The 19,032-nt window shown below is 45.7% G+C and overlaps 1 protein-coding gene across 30 annotated transcripts in view; it reads left to right on the top strand.

The window, feature by feature from the left end:
- The window catches only part of STAU2 (staufen double-stranded RNA binding protein 2), a 226,220-nt gene that overhangs the window by 68,908 nt on the left and 138,280 nt on the right, over positions 1–19,032 (top strand). For all 30 annotated transcript variants that reach the window (XR_010598909.1, XR_010598908.1, XM_065585770.1 and 27 more), the window contains 2 exons: positions 4,057–4,269; positions 16,334–16,471. Coding sequence is in view for 28 of the 30 variants with exons in the window: in XM_065585770.1 (XP_065441842.1) it covers positions 4,057–4,269; positions 16,334–16,471 (351 nt within the window). In the remaining 2 variants the exon portion in view is untranslated. The remainder of the gene's footprint in view (positions 1–4,056; positions 4,270–16,333; positions 16,472–19,032) is intronic.

Here is a 19,032-nt window from a genome sequence, read left to right as displayed (position 1 = left end):
CCAGAGTCAGAGAAGTGGGCTGCCACCTGGGGTGGATGGTGGCGGGGCGGGAGGGTGGAGTAGGGGGACCCAGCCCCTCCAGCTCCACAGCCCAGGGCCTTGTCAGTAGTGAGCGTGGTCACCACCCAGTCAGTGAGGATCCTACTGCAAGACGCTGACGTTCCTCGGGTGCGAGGTACCACTCTCTCCAACCCCCCGGGCCCCTTCTTGCCATGAGCCCTGAAGCTGGGGTCCATTTGTTGTTGGGGGTCTCTAAGCTCCTTGGCGCAGGTAGCTTGTTGGGACTCTGACTCCTATTGACTGGCTGTGGGCAACTGGTCTCCGGTCTGGGTCTCAGGCTCTCTGGTTCCTACAGGAAGTGGCTCCTCTGCTGGAGCCTCCACTGAGCATCCTTCTTCCCCGGCAGTCAGCCCAGAATGAGCTGGGCTGCTCTTCTTTATACAGCATTTGGAGCATGCCCAGTCTGGTCTAAGGGGCGGGACTTGTGCTGCCCATAGTGTGGGATTAACCCTTTCCGGCCTAGTGTGTGGTATGCATGCCCCGTCACAGATGGTTTTCGCATCTGTTACGTGTTTCGCATCTGTTCCCTTTGCTAGGGGTCACAGTCAAAATTTCTTTCCCTGTCCTGTTTTCAGCTTTTAAGCTGAGATGGGGAGTCCTAGGAAGTTTAACTGATTTCGCCTGCTTAAGGCATCAGAACAACTGTACAAGATTGCTATTGTCCTCTTGCCAGGGGATAGTTTTTATTTTAATTTATTTTAATGACTTTATTTTGAGTGGGCAAGTAAAATAACATCAATTTTTCATTATCAACATCAAGAGTGAGAAGATTTTGGTCTGGCAAATTTTCATGATGATTTTGCAAGACAGCATGAGGAGAAGTAGGAGAGTTGTCTTCCTGTCCCATTGTCATTGAGAGGCAGCTGATCACTAGGAAAGATAATGGCTTGCCTAATGCTGTGACCAAGTTCTCATCATGAGATTTGGTATCCATTCTCAGGCCTGCCCGTCTCCAAGGACATGTTTGGTAGTTCCCTTCTAGCTAGGGTGGAAGGAAACCAATCTTCCTCACTCCGACTTGTGGGGACTTTTTGCTCAAAGGGTTTAACCTTAGAGTTTCTACACGTTTAATAAAGATGTGGATTTTTTAAATACTGGCAGAATACTACATTTTCTGCCTGTGTTTTCATTCGCATTAGCCTGTGGATTTTTTTTGGTATTTTCTAAAACCTTAAATAGTGATGGTTATAATTGACTTTGGGCTTGTCCACACTGTCTCACAGTTTGGACTATGGGGGTGTGAATAGCAGTGTGCACCAAAGTGCTGTGCTGTAACATCCTGTGTGGACGCTTTAATGTAGTTCTGTTTGAAGAGGATTCCGTTAACATGAACTAGGAATCTTTTAGTTTGTGCATGCTGCATCCACACGGGGGAGTTAACAGTGCAGCACCTTGGTGCACGCTATACGCTCCTGTAGTCTGAACTGAGGGCTGTGTAGACATAGCCTTTATTTCATTTACTCAGCTTTTTTTCTGCTTCTCTGTTAGGGTTTAAAAATGTCTCCATTTAATCTCAATCTCATCTTTCAAAATGCCACCTGTGGGCTTCTCCTTTGCCTTCTCCTGTGAGCAGGGGTTGGGGGCTCATGTTCTACATCTTCAAGCATTCTTCTCACGTGTGTCTTCCAAGCTGACATCAGCCTTCTCCATGTACTCCTTCAGTGCCTCGAACCACCTTTTTCTAGATCTTCCTGTAGTTCTTGTCCCATGATGACTACTAGCTCTTTACCCTCTGGCCAACATAACGCACATCTCATCATCTCAAATGACCCAGCCATCTACACTCCCTCTTACTTCACTGCTATTGTACTCCTGTTTTTCATTTTTCAGCATGATTCATTAAATTGAGCTGAATTCATCCCTGTTATAATTTAACCTTTGGCATTACACCAGGCATGAATTTGGCCCATTGTATTTTCTCATTGTGGAATAGGACTGACAGAAAGGGGAAAATATTGCTGTCACTGCTACTCAAATTCTCAGCTGCAGGATGAATCTCTCAACTCATGCAGCATTGTAGTGTTCTAGTATCTAAAGTGGATAGTATTTTTGTTTAGTGAAGATTGAACTCAGTTATAAACCTCTGTATTCTTGAATTTATAGCACAAATGTTTTAAAGCATATTAAGTAGAAGACGTTTTAAAACAGTCTGAATTTCTGGGGTCAGCCAAAAAAGGTTTTAGGTTAAGATGGTTGTTGCAAAAGAACCTAACTTTGATATTTGGCCTGATCCAAAGCCCACTGACGTCAATAAGAGTCTTTGCTGGCAATTATTTTCCATGTGTAGTGTATTTAGAAGTTTAAAGGATTAAAGAGACACTAGGTTTTTTTCAAAATAATTCTTTTGACATTAAAAAATACTTGACAGCGGTCTTTCTTCCACAAGTAGTTTTGCCCTTTCCCATTTGGTCATTATAAATATTTCTGTGTGTTTCTTTTGTCTGAGTAGTTTTATAAATACATTATACTATATATGAATACAAACACTTTTCTTGTGTTGTTGCCAAGATCATGATTTCAAACACTCAAAAGATGGAAATGAAAACGCTAAAGTTCTTGTAGTAATTTTAAATTAAACATGTTCCACAATCTGTCCATGTTATACTATTCATATAACAACATCCAGTAATATACTAAGGTACAAATTTAAAAGAGACTGGAAGATACCATTGCTGTGAAGACATGACCTCTTTTCCCCTGACTTCAGGGTTGAAAATTATTGCACAAAAGCCTTGAGGTTTACTTTCATATTTTAATTTTCCTAGTTTAAAAATAAAAGAATGTTAAAATCTTTTAAGAACTAGATACACCTTTTGTTACTTTGCAAGCTTAAGTTGCAGAGTTACCAGCTTTGCACGGTATAAGCTCTGCTCTGCTGGAGGTTTATGGTGTTCCAAAAGGAAAGAAACTCTGGGTCAGAATTTTTGGCCTGCTACGTACCATCTGTGCCACTTCGGAAGGAGAATGGAATAGAAATGCTAGATCTTCCTCTTCTGACCATGCTGGAAATTCACAACCAGACTGATCGACCCCTGAGTAGTGAGAAAGGATGTAAGAAACCTCTACGGCCTAGTTGCAGTCTTTGCACGGTGTTAAACACAAGGGTAAAATTCTGACTTATTGAAGTCAGTGGTAAAACTTTCATTGGCTTCAGTGGGGCTAGGATTTCATGCAGGTCCTCTTCTAACTAGTGCCATAAGAGCGCACTCTAGGGTGGGGAGGAAATTTTTACCTCAAGACAAAGGTTGAGTGCAGTCCTGAGCTTAAAACTAACAGAACCCACAGACTTCTTTTTTCTGGGAAAATTCGAACGTAGTTGTCTATTCACCTTCATTTTGTGTCTTTTGATTGATGTATGTACTGACTGTTGTATTGTCATGTGAAATTACCATAAAACAGAGTTTGAAAAAGAAATACATGCCTAAGGAGACCCCATTATAGGGTAATGGCAAAACTAAATAATGTAAGGGACGTGACCCGGGGATGGGGGGGACTTTAATAGAACATGTTGAAATATTTTTAAGGTTGAGTGTTTAAACCTATTAAAAGCACAGTTCTTGAACTAAGACTGACTTAGCTCTTTATCTGAGTCCCCTTTACTCTGGCATTGCTGTTCTTCAGCAAATGGTTCTATGCTACTGGGCAATGCTGCATACTAGTGAAATAATAAGTATCTATTTTGATTTTGAAAGTAATAGAAAAAAGTGCCTATTCAAAGCTCTGGGTCCCTAATACACATTATGAAAATGAAATTAAATTAAGTAGCTGCTTCCTCCTCCAACAACCAGCAGAACTGAACTCCGTCCCAAACACAAAACTCCCATCCCCCATTCAGATCTAACCTTCATGAAACCAGTTTGCATGAAAAAAAAGCTGTACTTGTGATAAGCACCTCATGGTCATGTCTTTACATTGTGTTGATGCATTTACAAGGTTAAAGATGAGGTATGTGTTCTCGTAAAATGATTTGACTTGAAATAATTTTCTGTTCAATAGGTGATTAAGGAAAGTGGCCCTCCACACATGAAGAGCTTTGTTACTCGAGTTTCAGTAGGAGAGTTCTCTGCAGAAGGAGAAGGAAACAGTAAGAAACTTTCAAAGAAACGCGCTGCAATGGCTGTCTTACAAGAACTGAAAAAACTTCCACCTCTTCCTGTGATTGAAAAGCCAAAACTTTACTTTAAAAAACGCCCAAAAACAATATTAAAGGTAAGTGTTTGTCACAACAAGCAATCTTTTAGGAAGTCATAGGCTTATTAATATTAAAGATAGAAAAGACCTATGAGGTCAAATAGTCCATTCTGCTGTACTTCCTTGTTCATGTCATTACATAGTTATTTGTATAACTTGAATTTTAAATTGCCCAGGTATGTTCGGATTTTCTAAATCCCAACAGTCATGGCTCTAATTGTCATTTGTCATATTTCATTTGTGACAAGAAAGAAAGCTTTTCCATAAATGTATCAAATGTATTTGCCCAAAAGATGTTGTCCGCTTACAGTCTGAAGATATACCACTATAGTCAATGGGCGTTCTTCCATTGATGTCAGTGGGGCATGATTCATAAATTCAAAGGCCAGAAGGGAACATTGTGATCATTGAGTCTGACTTCCTGTATAGAATAGATCTCCCTCTCTCAGAACCTATGTTGATGTGTGTTGAGGAGTATCTTCTAACAATAGGCAGAAAAACAATTATCTACTTCACTCTCAGATCTCACAGTAAAGCCCCCATGTGGTGGTAAAAAGTTCTCTATAATACAGTATTGCAAGGACTGGTTCTTATTAAGAAAAGTAGCCTTTCTAGTCACCTGTTCAAAATATTTTTATTTTATAAAAAAAGAAGAGATGTTCTTCTTCGAGTGATTGTTCACGTCCATTACACATTAGGTGTACGCGCGCCGCGTGCACGGACGTTGGAAACTTTTTCCCTTAGCGGCTCCCGTCGGGCCGGCAGATATATATCCCTGCCGACCCGACCCCTCCAGTTCCTTCTTACCGTCCGTGGCGGCGTTGGAACAACTCTGTCTCTCGTCTGAGAGCGTCCCTTAGCAATAGTCATTAGTGTTATCTAGCAGTTATCAGTTAGTTTATAGTAGTGTTGAGCCAGTAGTTAACAGCTCATTAGGGTACCTAAAGTTCCTGCCGTGGTTGTTTGTTCAACCCCGGCACCGGCCCTGGGCGGCGGGGTATGCCACACGCCCAAGGCTTCAAGGCTTGTGCCACCTGCCGCAGGCCTATGCCATTGAGCGACCCCCACGCCTCGTGTCTCCGTTGCCTGGGGGAAGCTCACCAGAAAGAGCGCTGCAAGATCTGCAAGGCCTTTAACCCCAGAACTAAAAAAGAGAGGGACTTTCGCCTTAAGCAGCTGCTCATGGAGACGGCGTTACAGCCCTCCACTTCGACGGCACCGTCTGCCTCCATGCGGAGCGCCCCGGCATCGGTGCGGGAACCGGCACCGGCGGGTCACCCGAAGCCTGCGGCACCGACCCAGCGGGGAAATGCACGACGCCGATGGTCTTCGCCGGCGAAAGCGAAGGGCCAGTCTAAGGCCCGAGGACGCTCCCCGCACAAGAGGCCGGCACCGGTAAAGACCTCGAGTGCCCCTAAGGCCGATACGGCCCCAACACGGACCCCGGTAGTGGCTCCGGCGCCGAAAGGCCCGTCGAGCCCCGGGATGGGCGCGTCGAGTGAGGATGAAGGGCTAGAGGAGCTCGTGGAACAGCCCTCCACTCCGGACACGTTTGAGGCAGCTAAGGACCTCATCGCTTTGTCCGTCGAGGCCCCGGCACGCGCTGAGGGCGCTCCGCCGATGCTGCCGCGTAGAGGCAAGCCGGCGATGTTGCGCCCATCACGGTCGCCGTCTCGGCACCGCTCCAGGAACCGGTCCCGGTCGAGCTCCGCCTCGGTGGACTCCCGGTTGCCCTCGGCGCAGGAAGCACTGCAGCAGTCGGGCTTCAACAAGCGGTCGGCACCGACTCAGCAACCGAGCACGAGTCGGCACCGCGAAGCGTCGGCGGTTCGTTACCCAAGGCCGACCAGTCGTAGCCGTTCCCGGTCCCGCGATCACCGGTACCGTTCCAGGTCCAGGTCGGCGAGGCGCTATTCCAGGTCCTGGTCGCGGAGGCGCTACTCCCCAGAACTGGACCGGCACCATCCTACGGCTCCACCGTGGCCTTCCAGGTCACCGTCCGTGGTCTCGGGGGCTGACTCAGACCGGTACGGCGGGTATGCCCATAGGTCACGGGCCAGCAGAGACTACGGTCAGTCCCAATGGGGCCAACCGAGCCAATGGCCATTCTGGACACCCTGGGCCTACCACCAGCAAGGACCCCCATCGAGGGCCTCGAGATCCGGGCCATCCGGGTACCGATCCCGCTCCCCGCGGCACCGCCCGCCATCGTATAGGGAGGCAACGGTCTCTAGACCACCGGAGCGGGAAGGAGTGGACTCGGCACCGAGTACCGTGCCGTCCCAATCCCACGCTGCGGGTCAGGGCGCAGAGGAACAACTGGCTGATGCCGGGTTGCTGGACAATGAGGATGGGCAGAAGGCCCCGACCTCTTCCTCCTCGCCAGATGAGGCGGTAGCGGGCACATTGGTGTCCGGCCCTCCCCCGATCGACCATCGGGCACACCAAGACCTGCTTCGCCGGGTAGCCCTCAATCTGGGCTTGCAAGCGGAGGAGACTGTAGAGCAGGACGACCCCATGGTCGATATCCTGAGCCCAGAGGGCCCCTCCAGAGTCGCTCTCCCGATTATACGGACAGTACAGTCCAACTATAAGACGGTGTGGCAAACACCGACCTCTAGTGCGCCAACTGCAAAAGGCGTAGAGAGGAAATACTTCGCCCCATCTAGAGGGTTTGACTTCCTCTTTCTTCACCCGTCCCCCTGTTCGCTGGTGGTCTCGGCGGTCAACGAAAAAGAGCGGCATGGCCAGCAAGCTCCTGCCCCCAAAGGCAAGGAAGCTAAGAGATTGGACTTATTCGGGAGGAAAGTCTATTCATCTGGGGGCCTTCAACTGAGGATCACCAATCAGCAGGCGATTCTAAACAGGCACAATTTTAACTCGTGGGCATCAGTTGCCAAGTTTAAGGCCTCCCTCCCACCGGACGCGCATCAGGAGTTCACGGCCCTGGTGGATGAGGGAATGGCAGTGGCCAAGACCTCATTGCAGGCCGCACTAGACTCAGCCGACGCGGCGGCTAGAACAATTGCGTTGGGAGTCGTGATGAGGCGTTCGGCGTGGTTGCAGGCTTCAGGTCTCCCGCCAGAGGTACAGACCACGCTGCAAAACCTCCTGTTTGAAGGTTCGGGCTTGTTTTCCGACCAGACGGATGCCAGGCTACATAGCCTTAAGGACTCACGAGCGAGCCTTAAGTCGTTGGGTATGCACACTCCGGTAACGCAGCGTAAGCCCTTTAAACCCCAGCCACCGCAAAGGCAATACCACCCTCGCCCCCGACACGAGCCGTACCGCCGTCGAGGCAGGGATAACAGGCGGAGACGTAACAATACGCCTAACCAGGGCCAGAGTCACGGCCAGGGCAAGCCGCAGCCAGGGAATAAACCAGGCTTTTGAAGCTACGCCCGAGGACCGCGTACCATATCCAAAAAACATACCGGATCCTCCTCTGTTTTTCAAAGACCGCCTGTCCCATTTCTACCGGGCATGGTCGCGCATAACATCGGACCGATGGGTCCTGCGCACAGTGAAGGCGGGCTATACCCTCCATTTTTCCTCGCCCCCCCCCCCTGCCATCCCCCTTCCCCGTCCCTCTTCAGGGACCCTTCTCACGAGCAACTTCTCACGCAGGAGGTTCAGACCCTTCTCGCTGCTGGAGCAGTAGAAGAGGTCCCAACAGACCTGAGGGGAAAAGGGTTCTACTCCAGATACTTCCTGATCCCCAAGGCAAAAGGAGGCCTCCGTCCTATTTTGGACCTGCGCGAGCTAAACAAGTTTCTGATCAAAGCTCGCTTCCGTATGGTCTCCCTGGGAACTATTATCCCATCCCTGGATCCGGGGGATTGGTATGCTGCCCTTGATATGAAAGATGCCTATTTTCACATTGCAATCAATCCAGCCCACAGGCGATTCCTGCGCTTCATGGTCGACCAGCGCCACTTCCAATTTACGGTCCTGCCCTTCGGCCTGGCGTCAGCACCACGAGTGTTCACGAAATGCATGTCCGTGGTGGCAGCCTTCCTTCGAAAGAGAAGGATGCGTGTGTTCCCGTACCTGGACGATTGGCTACTCGCGGGCAGGTCGGAGGCCGAGGTCCAATCTCACGTGAAGCTGGCCTTGCAGACGTTCGACAAGCTCGGCCTCCGGGTCAATGTGCCCAAGTCCACGTTAGTCCCCACACAGAGGCTGGACTTCATAGGTGCAACCCTGGACTCGGTAACCGCGCAAGCGAGCCTACCAGAGGCACGGTTCATGTCAATTCACAGAGCCGTAAGCTCGGTCCAAAAGTTCCCCACGACAACGGCAAGGTGTTGCATGCAGCTTCTGGGACATAGGGCAGCTTGCACACACGTGGTCAGACATGCCCGCCTGAGGCTCCGACCTTTACAGTTGTGGTTCGCCCACACGCATCGCCCCAACAGAGACCCATTGGATCAAGTAGTCACGATCCCAAACGAGGTGCTCAGCTCGCTACGCTGGTGGCTCGATCGCCAACAGGTATGCGAAGGGATCCCCTTCGCTGCCCCACAGCCCACTCTGACGTTGGTAACAGATGCATCGGACCTGGGCTGGGGGGCGCACCTGGGGGAACTGCGGACCCAAGGGTTGTGGTCCAGAGAAGACAAGCTGCTTCACATCAATCTGAAGGAGCTAAGAGCGGTTCGCCTCGCCTGTCGGACCTTCCGCGCCACCATAAAGGGTCACAGCGTGGCAGTCCTGACGGACAACACTACCGCCATGTTCTATATAAACAAGCAGGGTGGGTCCCGGTCTTCTCCCCTCTGTCGCGAGGCACTCCAATTATGGAACTTCTGTATAGCCCATGCGATACACCTCATCGCGATGTATCTTCCGGGGATTCAAAACGGCTTAGCAGACCGCCTCAGCCGATCCTACCGAATGCACGAATGGACGTTGAAGCGAGACATCCTGCATTCGATCTTCCGGAGGTGGGGCTTTCCCCGGGTGGATCTATTCGCCACCAGGGACAACAGCCAATGCCCTCAGTTCTGCTCGTTCCAGAACCTCAGCCGGGGATCATTAGCAGATGCCTTCATGATCCCATGGGGAGGGAGCCTGAGATACGCCTTCCCTCCGTTCCCACTCATACACAAGGTTCTCCTCAAGACCCGCAGGGACAGGGCGACGATCATACTCATCGCCCCGGCCTGGCCACGCCAGCATTGGTTCACGTCCCTGCTGGAACTGTCCATAGCCGATCCAATCACCCTCACCCTCCATCGCGACCTAGTCACGCAAGACGAAGGTCGCCTACTCCACCCGAATCTGTCTTCGCTACATCTCACGGCATGGTATCTCTCTGGCTGAATGATGCAGAACACAGGTGCTCTCACCAAGTTCAGCAAATCCTCCTTAATAGTAGGAAGCCCTCTACAAGAGCGACCTACCTGGCAAAATGGAAAAGGTTCTCCCACTGGTGTGAGCCTCAACGCATACAGCCTTTACAAGCCTCAGTTCCGTCTATCTTGGACTACCTACTGCACCTCAAGAATCAAGGGCTTGCGCCCGCCTCAATTAGAGTTCACTTAGCCGCTATTTCGGCTTTCCATCCGGGAGAGTTGGGAGTGTCAGTGTTCTCCAACCCCACAGTGGCCCGATTCCTCAAGGGGCTGGAAAGGGTGTTCCCCTACTCGCGCCCGCCTGTCCCGGCGTGGAGTCTGAACCTAGTCCTAACAAGACTCATGAGTCCTCCCTTTGAGCCCCTAGCCACTTGCTCCCTCACGCACCTCTCGTGGAAGGTGGCGTTTCTCGTGGCCATCACGTCGGCCAGAAGGGTATCGGAATTGAGGGCCCTCTCTTCGGAACCACCCTATACAGTGTTCCATAAAGATAAGGTGCAACTGAGGCCGCACCCCAAATTCCTCCCAAAGGTGGTATCACAGTTTCACATGGGGCAGGACATTTGCCTACCGGTGTTTTTCCCTAAACCCCATACGGACCCTCACCAACGCAGCCTACATATCCTGGATGTCCGAAGGGCGTTGGCATTTTACCTGGAACGGACCAGGTCGTTCCGCAGAACACCCCAGCTGTTCATTGCGATTGCGGAACGTATGAAAGGCTTGCCTATCTCGACACAGCGCTTGTCGGCATGGATTGTGCATTGTATACGCACCTGTTATGAGCTCGCCAATGTTCCGGCCCCGGAGATCCGGGCCCACTCGACTAGAGCCCAAGCGTCCTCTACGGCCTTCTTGGCACAGGTCCCTATCCAGGAGATCTGCAAGGCAGCCACCTGGTCGTCCATACATACGTTCACAGCCTACTACGCGATCCATCATCAGACCAGAGAGGACGCAATGGTCGGTCGGGCTGTGCTAGAGTCAGTTGTACCTTGACTCCTACCCACCTCCAATGGTAAGCTTGGGAATCACCTAATGTGTAATGGACGTGAACAATCACTCGAAGAAGAAAGAACGGTTACTTACCTTCTGTAACTGTTGTTCTTCGAGATGTGTTGTTCACGTCCATTACACTTCCCACCCTCCTTCTCCTCTGTCGGAGTCTCCGGCAAGAAGGAACCGGAGGGGTCGGGTCGGCAGGGATATATATACCCTGGAGCGGGGCGCCGCTCTGGCGGGAAGGAGGGGGCCCTGCCGGCCCGACGGGAGCCGCTAAGGGAAAAAGTTTCTGACGTCCGTGCACGCGGCGCGCGTACACCTAATGTGTAATGGACGTGAACAACACATCTCGAAGAACAACAGTTACAGAAGGTAAGTAACCGTTCTTTTCTTATTTTTTCATGTTTATTTTTAAAGCTTTATGTAAATATTCAGTATAGGGCGTTACAGTATTTTGTAGATAATCCATGTGGTCATTTGCTCAATGGTTGATGGCACAGCGTGATTCAAAGTGATAGCTGTTGATCCGGTACATGTGAAGTGTCTTTATTCCCTAACAGTTGATATCTTTATTGTCAAAATATTGCAGTACCCAAATAATTGTGCACTAGGAACCCAGACATTGTCATAGTAATATTGTAGTCTCCTGTGTACAGAAAGAACAAGTTGCAGCTCTTGGAATGCTTTTCTCTTTTTAAGTTAGATGCAAGACGTTTGTTCACATTTTAGCTATCTCACCTACCCATTTTAACTCAAGTTTCAGGTTAGGAATAGATTTTATCTAGCACTGATACAGGTATGTCTTCCTGTCTGTATCATATGGTATATTAATATAGGTTTCTCTGAGCAAATAATATAGTGCCATAACTCCAGTAAGCAAAGTGTGGATTCCTTGGAGTGTGGATTCCTTCCACTGTCCCAGTTACCACTAATATCCAAGAGAACACATGCAGCCAAATGGTTTTTGTAATAGGACAGCAGTTCTCTCAGCAAGTCTTTTAATCAATTATTGTTCCTACTTAGGTGTCCTCTGTTTCATTAGTCATTATTTTGTCTTATTTTTGCCCATATGGTTTTATTTTTAAGATTTTTTTATTAAGGTGTGAAGTGCGGAGACAAAGCAGTCCAGCTGATTCAAGCTTAGCTCTTAATGCATTCATAATGTTTACAAACAAACATGAGTACCCCATTTGGGTGTGAGGGAAAGCCATGTAGTCTTCGACCACAGCACTGGTCCTAAGATAGTGCAGCAGTTTGTCAATGACTAAGAAGCTTGGTTCCAGTTGATTTTAGCAGCCTAAGAATATTCTATACATTCATCTAACTTGCTATCTTGAAAATCTCTTAAACTACTATAAGGTCAAATATTTACTTCGTGCCCTTGGAAGATAGAATCTGTTGTCAATGCTCTCAGCTTGAAGGAGACTCAGTCACTATTCCCTGGGTACAGCTTCAATCTATTTGATTGGTTAATCAAAGATAGCACCTTGGAAAGAGTCCAAAGCTCTGTTCACATCACCATCAAGTGGATCTCTTTACACGGTCTGCAGAAAAACAATTTAATTACTTACTGCATGTGTCTACATCTAGGTTAGAAGTGATTTGATAACACATTTCAGGTCTCAAAATCCCATAAAAGATAGACCAATTCCTTCTCAACCTTTAGTGGTCAAACCCACGAAGGGCTTGTTGAATTTGAACTATCCCTCCATTACAATCTTCCCTGTGTCATAGGATATTAATAGGCTTCTTACTACACTGATTAAGCTTCTTTTAGAGCCTCTAGATTCTTGTGAGCTCAAGTTTCCTAAATGGAGTGTTTATTCCTGGTGGCTGTAGATTTATTGCTGCTTCTAGGATTCATGAGCTTCAGTCCGCAGTGACTGGTCCTGTTTTGTGCACTCATCCTAAATTCCTTCTGAACATGGGGCCAGCTAGAGTGATCAGCTTCGCATCTGATCTAACAAAGGCTGTCACGTGATGTTCTCTACATACATTTATGAAACATTACTGATTAGCCTTAGCAGCATACAAATACTCAGCTTAGCCTATCAGCACTTCAGTCCAGAAAGAGACTTTGTCAGTGGCCTAAATTCATTTTATTTTTTAGGATACCATTGTGTGGTGAAGTAGTTAAACCTGATTCTCCATTGAGTAATCATTTACACCAGTGTAAAGTGAGTGCAAAATGATATTCTGATTTGTAGCCTTTCATATCCATTTTGTACTGTAAAAATGACTACCATGGGTGCAGGGCAATGGAGAATCAAACCCTTTATGTCTAGAGTACTTCCCTGCTATTACATGTGGAAACAAGCCCTGAAGATTGAAGAGATACAGCATCATAAGTGCTGTCTTCAGAGAACTATTACATACAAATAATTTCTTTTCAGAATATTGTTTTTTGGGATTAAATGATCCATGTTTGCCTCTGGATAACTTTTTTAAAAAAAATCTCTTCGGCTAATATTTGAGTTTAGTGAGGGTGGAAAAAATGCACTTTTCCTATTTTAAAGAATTCTGTCCATCATTCCTTGGTTTGATTTAGATAGCGCTACAGCAAAAATGTCTGAAATTTGAATTCTGGTTTGGACATAACAAGTAAAAATTCCCACAAGCCTAATACTACAGGAACAGCCACCTTACCAGAGCTTTGTAAGGTATGCAAGCTGAATAAGCAAATAACTTTAGAGAGAGCAGCTGAACTTGGGAGCTGTGCAAGCCACTTCTTACAACTGCTTTTAAATTTTTTTCCTCTTTTCATTTTTCTTAAAATTGAAAGCTGGGATTTTCAAAGGAGTCTAAGGCCTAGTCTACACTAGAAAATTTGGTCAGTTTAACCATATCAGTCAGGGGTGTAAAAAATCTACATCCCTGGGTGGTATAGTTAGGCTGACATAAGTCCCCATGTAGACAGCGCTAGGTTGACGGAAGAATTCTTCTACCAACCTAGCTGTAGCCTCTCAGGGAGGTGGATTACCTATGCTGATGAGAGGAATCCTTCCCGTTGGCATAGGTAGCGTCTACGGTGAAGCGCTACAGCACCAGTGCTGCTCTAGTGTTTTAAGCGTAGACAATGCCTAAGTTAGTTAGGCTTGGTCTACACTAGAAAGTTATACTGATATAACTGAGTCAGTCAGGTGTGTGGAAAAAAAACACACCTCTGATCGATGTAGTTATGCCGACATGACCCCCAGTGTAGAAACAGCTAACTCAGTGGAAGAGTGTTTCATCAACATAGCTAACGGTGTTCGGGATGGTGGTGTCACTGACAGAAAAACTCTTTCTGTATTTACGCTGCAGGGTTAGACCAGCATAGCAATGCCAACGTAGTTTCCGTAATGTAGACATACTCAGACACCCAATTCCTGTTGAAATTCAGTGGGAGCTAGGAGCCTAATTCCTTTAGGGTCCTTGGAAAATTATTGCCTAAAAATATTAAATGCAAAAACCTAGCATTTATGCAACATTAGTGCTGCAAGGTCAAGCTTCTAAAAGCCAGGAAATTCAAAGAATTAAGGTGGCTCTGGCACTAGCGCTCCCGTTTTGACAGGTACTGCCCAGCTATACTCTGAATAGGGTTAGAGGACATGATTATAAAAATGTATAAGCCTCTTCTTTGCTTTTGCTTCCACCGATGCTATCCCTGATGGAGCTAATTAATGAAACTGCTGGTAAATTATGAGCCTGATGCTAGGCAGTGTAGATGTAGACATTAACAGGATTTGCAGTGTGGTCAAACCAACTTTAACATTAAGAATTTCCTGATTTTTGAGTACCTGAACTTACACCCTTACTGTAATAGGGCAATCTGCCTCTTTAATAGCCTGAGGGCGGGTGGGACAGTGAGCAGCTGATCCCACCCCAGAGAGAAGCCCAGCAGACAGGTGCTGGGATCAGTTGACACAGCTGATCAGTATCTTGTGATTGGCCCACACTGTCAGCTGAAATATAAAGGAGAGCTCAGCCATGAGGGTGGGTGGGGGAAAGGCAGGAGAGAAGATACTCTCTGACAAACAGAGCAGGAGGCGGCAAACAGAGCACTCTCCCTCAGCAGCACTGGAAAGGGCCCTACCTGGTGGATACCAGAGGCCCAGTCTAAATCTGTAACTAGACTGTTGTTAGTGTTCCTTTTTTTTGTCTTTGTCTTGCTTTGTTTGGGAAGACAATAAACAGAGCCCTGAAGAAAGGAACAGAAACCTAATCTGGGTGTTGCTGTCTGTCTATCCCCAGCTGGTGACGAGGGGTACCAGCCTACACTTAACGACTACATTTAATTTACCTGTTCCTTTTATTTGAATATGTGTAGGCAAGAAATGTATCGAAATCACATTCTTGCCCTCTTGATATTTGACAAGCTGATTCCCAATTTTAGCACCAATATTGGGAATCTATTTTTTACAATTGCACTTGTGCTTTATTTAACACACTCTCCATTTTGCCTCTGCCTGGCTCACTGCCCACACAGCTGTCATGGAAACTGCCCTTGTGCATGACATTGCCCTAATTCTTCCACCTACAGATTCCCAAGCAACTCTAGCTATACCATGGAAGATTCACTGCATAGCTCTCCTGATACGCTCGCACTCGTTCTCTCTCTGTTCCTTTCTAGTTGCTGGCCTTCCTTTTATGTGCTTTACCATTCGTTTATTCTTACTTGAGAAGTTCAGATGATAGCATGATAGTGTGTATATGTATAAGCCAGTTATAAATTCTTCTTCTCTATTCTGGCACATGCACCAACTACACATGGCATTAGATAAACTTTTTTGTATCTTAATATTTGCCCTGCACATCATGCCAATGCATGTGCTCACACGCAGGTGCACACACACACACACACACACACACACACACACTGTTACACAGTTGTTTTTGATAGCTGTCTGCTTTAAATAAGCATTTTTGTTAATGGTAATTACTTAGTAAGTGGATTCAGAGGCTAGAATAAAGCATTCAGGCTCCAGTGTTTCAATCTCAGCTCATTATGCAACCTTGGACAAGTCCATCTCTCTGTCTCGTCATTTACCCCACTGAATGAAGAATACGTTAACACCAACAATAACACTTAACATAGGCTCTTGTGAGGATTAATGTCATTAGATGGATTGCTCTAAAAGCAAAGCATTGTTTTAACCTTCAAAGCTTCCTTTCTTTTGTCATTTTTAGCATCACTAAATAAAAATATTGTTAGGGTGAAATCCTAGGAGATGTGGGAGGCTTATACTGCTGCTAACCTGTAGTATTTCCTGAGTGAGGAATGCAAATGAGCTGTGCAGGGGCACTCTGCAGCCTCCAGTGCACCATGAGCAAAGCTTCATAGTGGTATGCTGTGTGAGAGGGGAGAGAAGACATGGAAGCAGGGGCCTGGAGCATGGTCAGTGAGTCTATCTTGCAGATCCTCTGAGCTATAAAAGCAGATGTGGGGATTGGTAGCCTATAGCTCCTAGACAAACCCATTTTCTACAGTTGTGGACAGCCAGCAGACACAAGCTACTTGCTACAGTTTCAGCCTAATGATTCGGGTCTTTAGTCCCATGATCAAGTGACAATGCAGTTTGTTCATTTGGGCATGCTCTCTTGTCTAGTATATCACCCTGAGAGAACAGCATAGAAAAAAATCTTATTAAAAAAACATGCAATTGCCATGTAATTGTCATGAACATGTAATTGTCATACTGGCATGTGCTGAAATAACTTGGGTTTTTTAAATCTTATTTTAGACTGGACCAGAATATGGTCAAGGAATGAACCCCATTAGCCGCTTGGCTCAAATCCAGCAGGCCAAAAAGGAGAAGGAGCCAGAGTATATTCTTCTTTCAGAGAGAGGGATGCCTCGTCGCCGAGAGTTTGTTATGCAGGTATTGTTGGATGTTCTATTAGGAAAGATTCCTTTATTCTATTATGAACAAGCACAAGAAGAACAATGGTGGAATATAAAGCTGATCCTATCTAACATTGTTTAGCTCTTTACATATCATACAGTTAAGCAGCAGGAGTACAAAATTTGCTGCTAGCCATTTTTAAAAAAAGGCTATTTGACCTTTTCCTTTCTGTAGATGAAACAAATCCAGTTAGATGTATAATCCCTTTCTAAAGTGATAGCTATTTTCCCTCTGGTGTTTTTGCTTTTTTTTAGTGTTGTTCTTATTTCACCTATTTGTTTATTTCCTTCTTTACTGTCTGTTCATGATTTACTTTATTGTTTTTGTTTTTTCCTTTTCTACACTATCCTGACAAAAGCTTTGTGATAACTGATGGATGAATTTAGAAAGATCAGAGACTGTAATACAAATAAGTATCCACAGCAGTCAAGGGCCGGGGAGAGTGCCTCTCCCCACCAGGGCAGCTCCAGAGAGAGGCACCTTTTCCTGCCTGCGTGACCCTTGATAGCCTGCTGCGCGGCCGCGCAGCTTAGAGGGAACTGAGGATGTAGCCCATTAAACTTATGTTTTCACTGAACTTAAAAGCTTACCTTCATGTTTTTCCCATCTTGCCCCATTTTCTTCTTCTGCCCCAAAATGCGTCAAGTTACCCTCAAAATTTAGTGGCCTTTATTTGCAAAGTGTTCAGTACTATAATGAACTATCTTTAAACTAAAATGTTACTTTTTCCCTTCAGTTTCCTTATTTGAGAATTTCCATTATGTCCTTAGAACTGTGGTTTCTAATTTTTTTCACATTGTGTAAGGATTTGAAGCCAGCAGATCCTATAACAGACCATCTAACTGCCATCTTTCCCTGGCCATTCTCAATCTGAGATGGTTCTGTGCACAGTCAGAAAGGGTGCTGTGAACTACAGATCAGTGTTTGAGAACAATTTCACCTTGAATTTGGATTTGATTTGTAGGCAACCTCAGTACTTTAATAGCGAAATATTTGGATTTGGAGGGGAAAAAAACTTTACACTAGACTGTGTGATTCCTTTGCCTAAGAAGACTCTTGTGAAAGGGGGAGTTAAAGTAATTCTGTAGCCCAGCTGCCTTTTTATGGGTGTTCATAAACAGTGTAGCCTAAACAGGGACTTTTGGCCTTGCTTTATAATGCTTTCACACTAAAACGATATTGCTTTTTTTCTCCCACCAGACGTCCCAGTGGATTCATTAGTGCATGCAAAAAACTTATCTAAGTAAAAAGTCTTTTGTATAAACTACTTAAACAATGTTTTCATTTGATTTAATTGAATGTGGAAGTAAAATATCCAGAGATAATATGTTCATTTTTATCTGTCACACAAAGAGCAAGTTTAGATGTGATGAAATGGATCCAATTACTTGTTCTGACCGTTACATAAACAGAAGAAAACCTCTGATGACATTAGTTGGTGTTCTGTTCCCAAAGTTAATTTAGGAAAGCTCGCTCTTTGTAGTCAGACCTTTAATCCTTGATAGAGGTTATAATAATAGCCAAACCAGTTTTACAGGTCTGAGAAATAGCAACACATTGATTTATTGCGCACTATGCGATAAATTATCATTTTGTCTCGCCTCATTAAGGTTCTTCAATTCTATTACATACGAGCTCATTGCAATTTGGTTATTTTCTAATCACGACTGCAAAGTTAACTGTTACTTCAAGCTCCAGATTTCTGTTTTTCATAATTTTGGACCTTTTTGCTTAATTATACCTTCTTTAGTTTGCAGAGGATATTTAGAGCATTTGCTTGTTTCTGTATGTACAGTAGATATTTAAAACCAAAACAGGATAATTTAAACATTTTCGTAAACAAAGATTTATTTTATAAATGAGTACACGGAAAACATGTTGATTTTAATTAACAAGATTTTTTATTTCTTTTTCAAAAGCTGATATTTTAGAATTTAAAAAACAGTAAGATTTGAGACATTTGACCTGTGAAATTTTTGTTTGGATTGTTCTATGAAATAGATTATTACTTCCTAACCGTTGTATATACTTTTGCAACCATAGACCAGTTTTTTAAACAGGATCTGGCAAATAAAATGACTGAATGCACCAAATAAAATATAGGTATTGAAGAATTATGAATGACCTAAGAGTGAATAGAGGACATTTGAGGGACGATAGTCATAAACTAAGAGCATGCAGCTTGCACAGTTTATGAATGGCAGCAGAGCCCAAAGACTAAATTACAGCGTTATGTTCTCTTTGTGGACATCTGTTGTTTATAATATGTCATTTTTAATTTGAAGTTTTAACTGCCTTTCCTATGTGGGGCTTCTTGGTTGGCAGGAAATCCTTTATGTTGTACAGACCACCCTTCCAATGAGAACTCAACTTTTCAGAAAATGTGTTGATGGAAGATCATCCAAGGGCATAGGCGTAACTGTTGAAGGGGAAGGAGAGGGTCGTGCCCTACCCAAATCTCCCCTCCCACCCCGCCCCATGATTTCTATTCCAATATTGTTTGCCCTATAGCTGGGGAGGATAAAGATGAAAAGCGT

Source organism: Chrysemys picta, chromosome 2 (genome assembly GCF_011386835.1).
Source record: "Chrysemys picta bellii isolate R12L10 chromosome 2, ASM1138683v2, whole genome shotgun sequence".
In the NCBI taxonomy this organism is placed as follows: Eukaryota; Metazoa; Chordata; order Testudines; family Emydidae; genus Chrysemys; species Chrysemys picta.
This window is presented reverse-complemented; position numbering and strand designations above follow the sequence as displayed.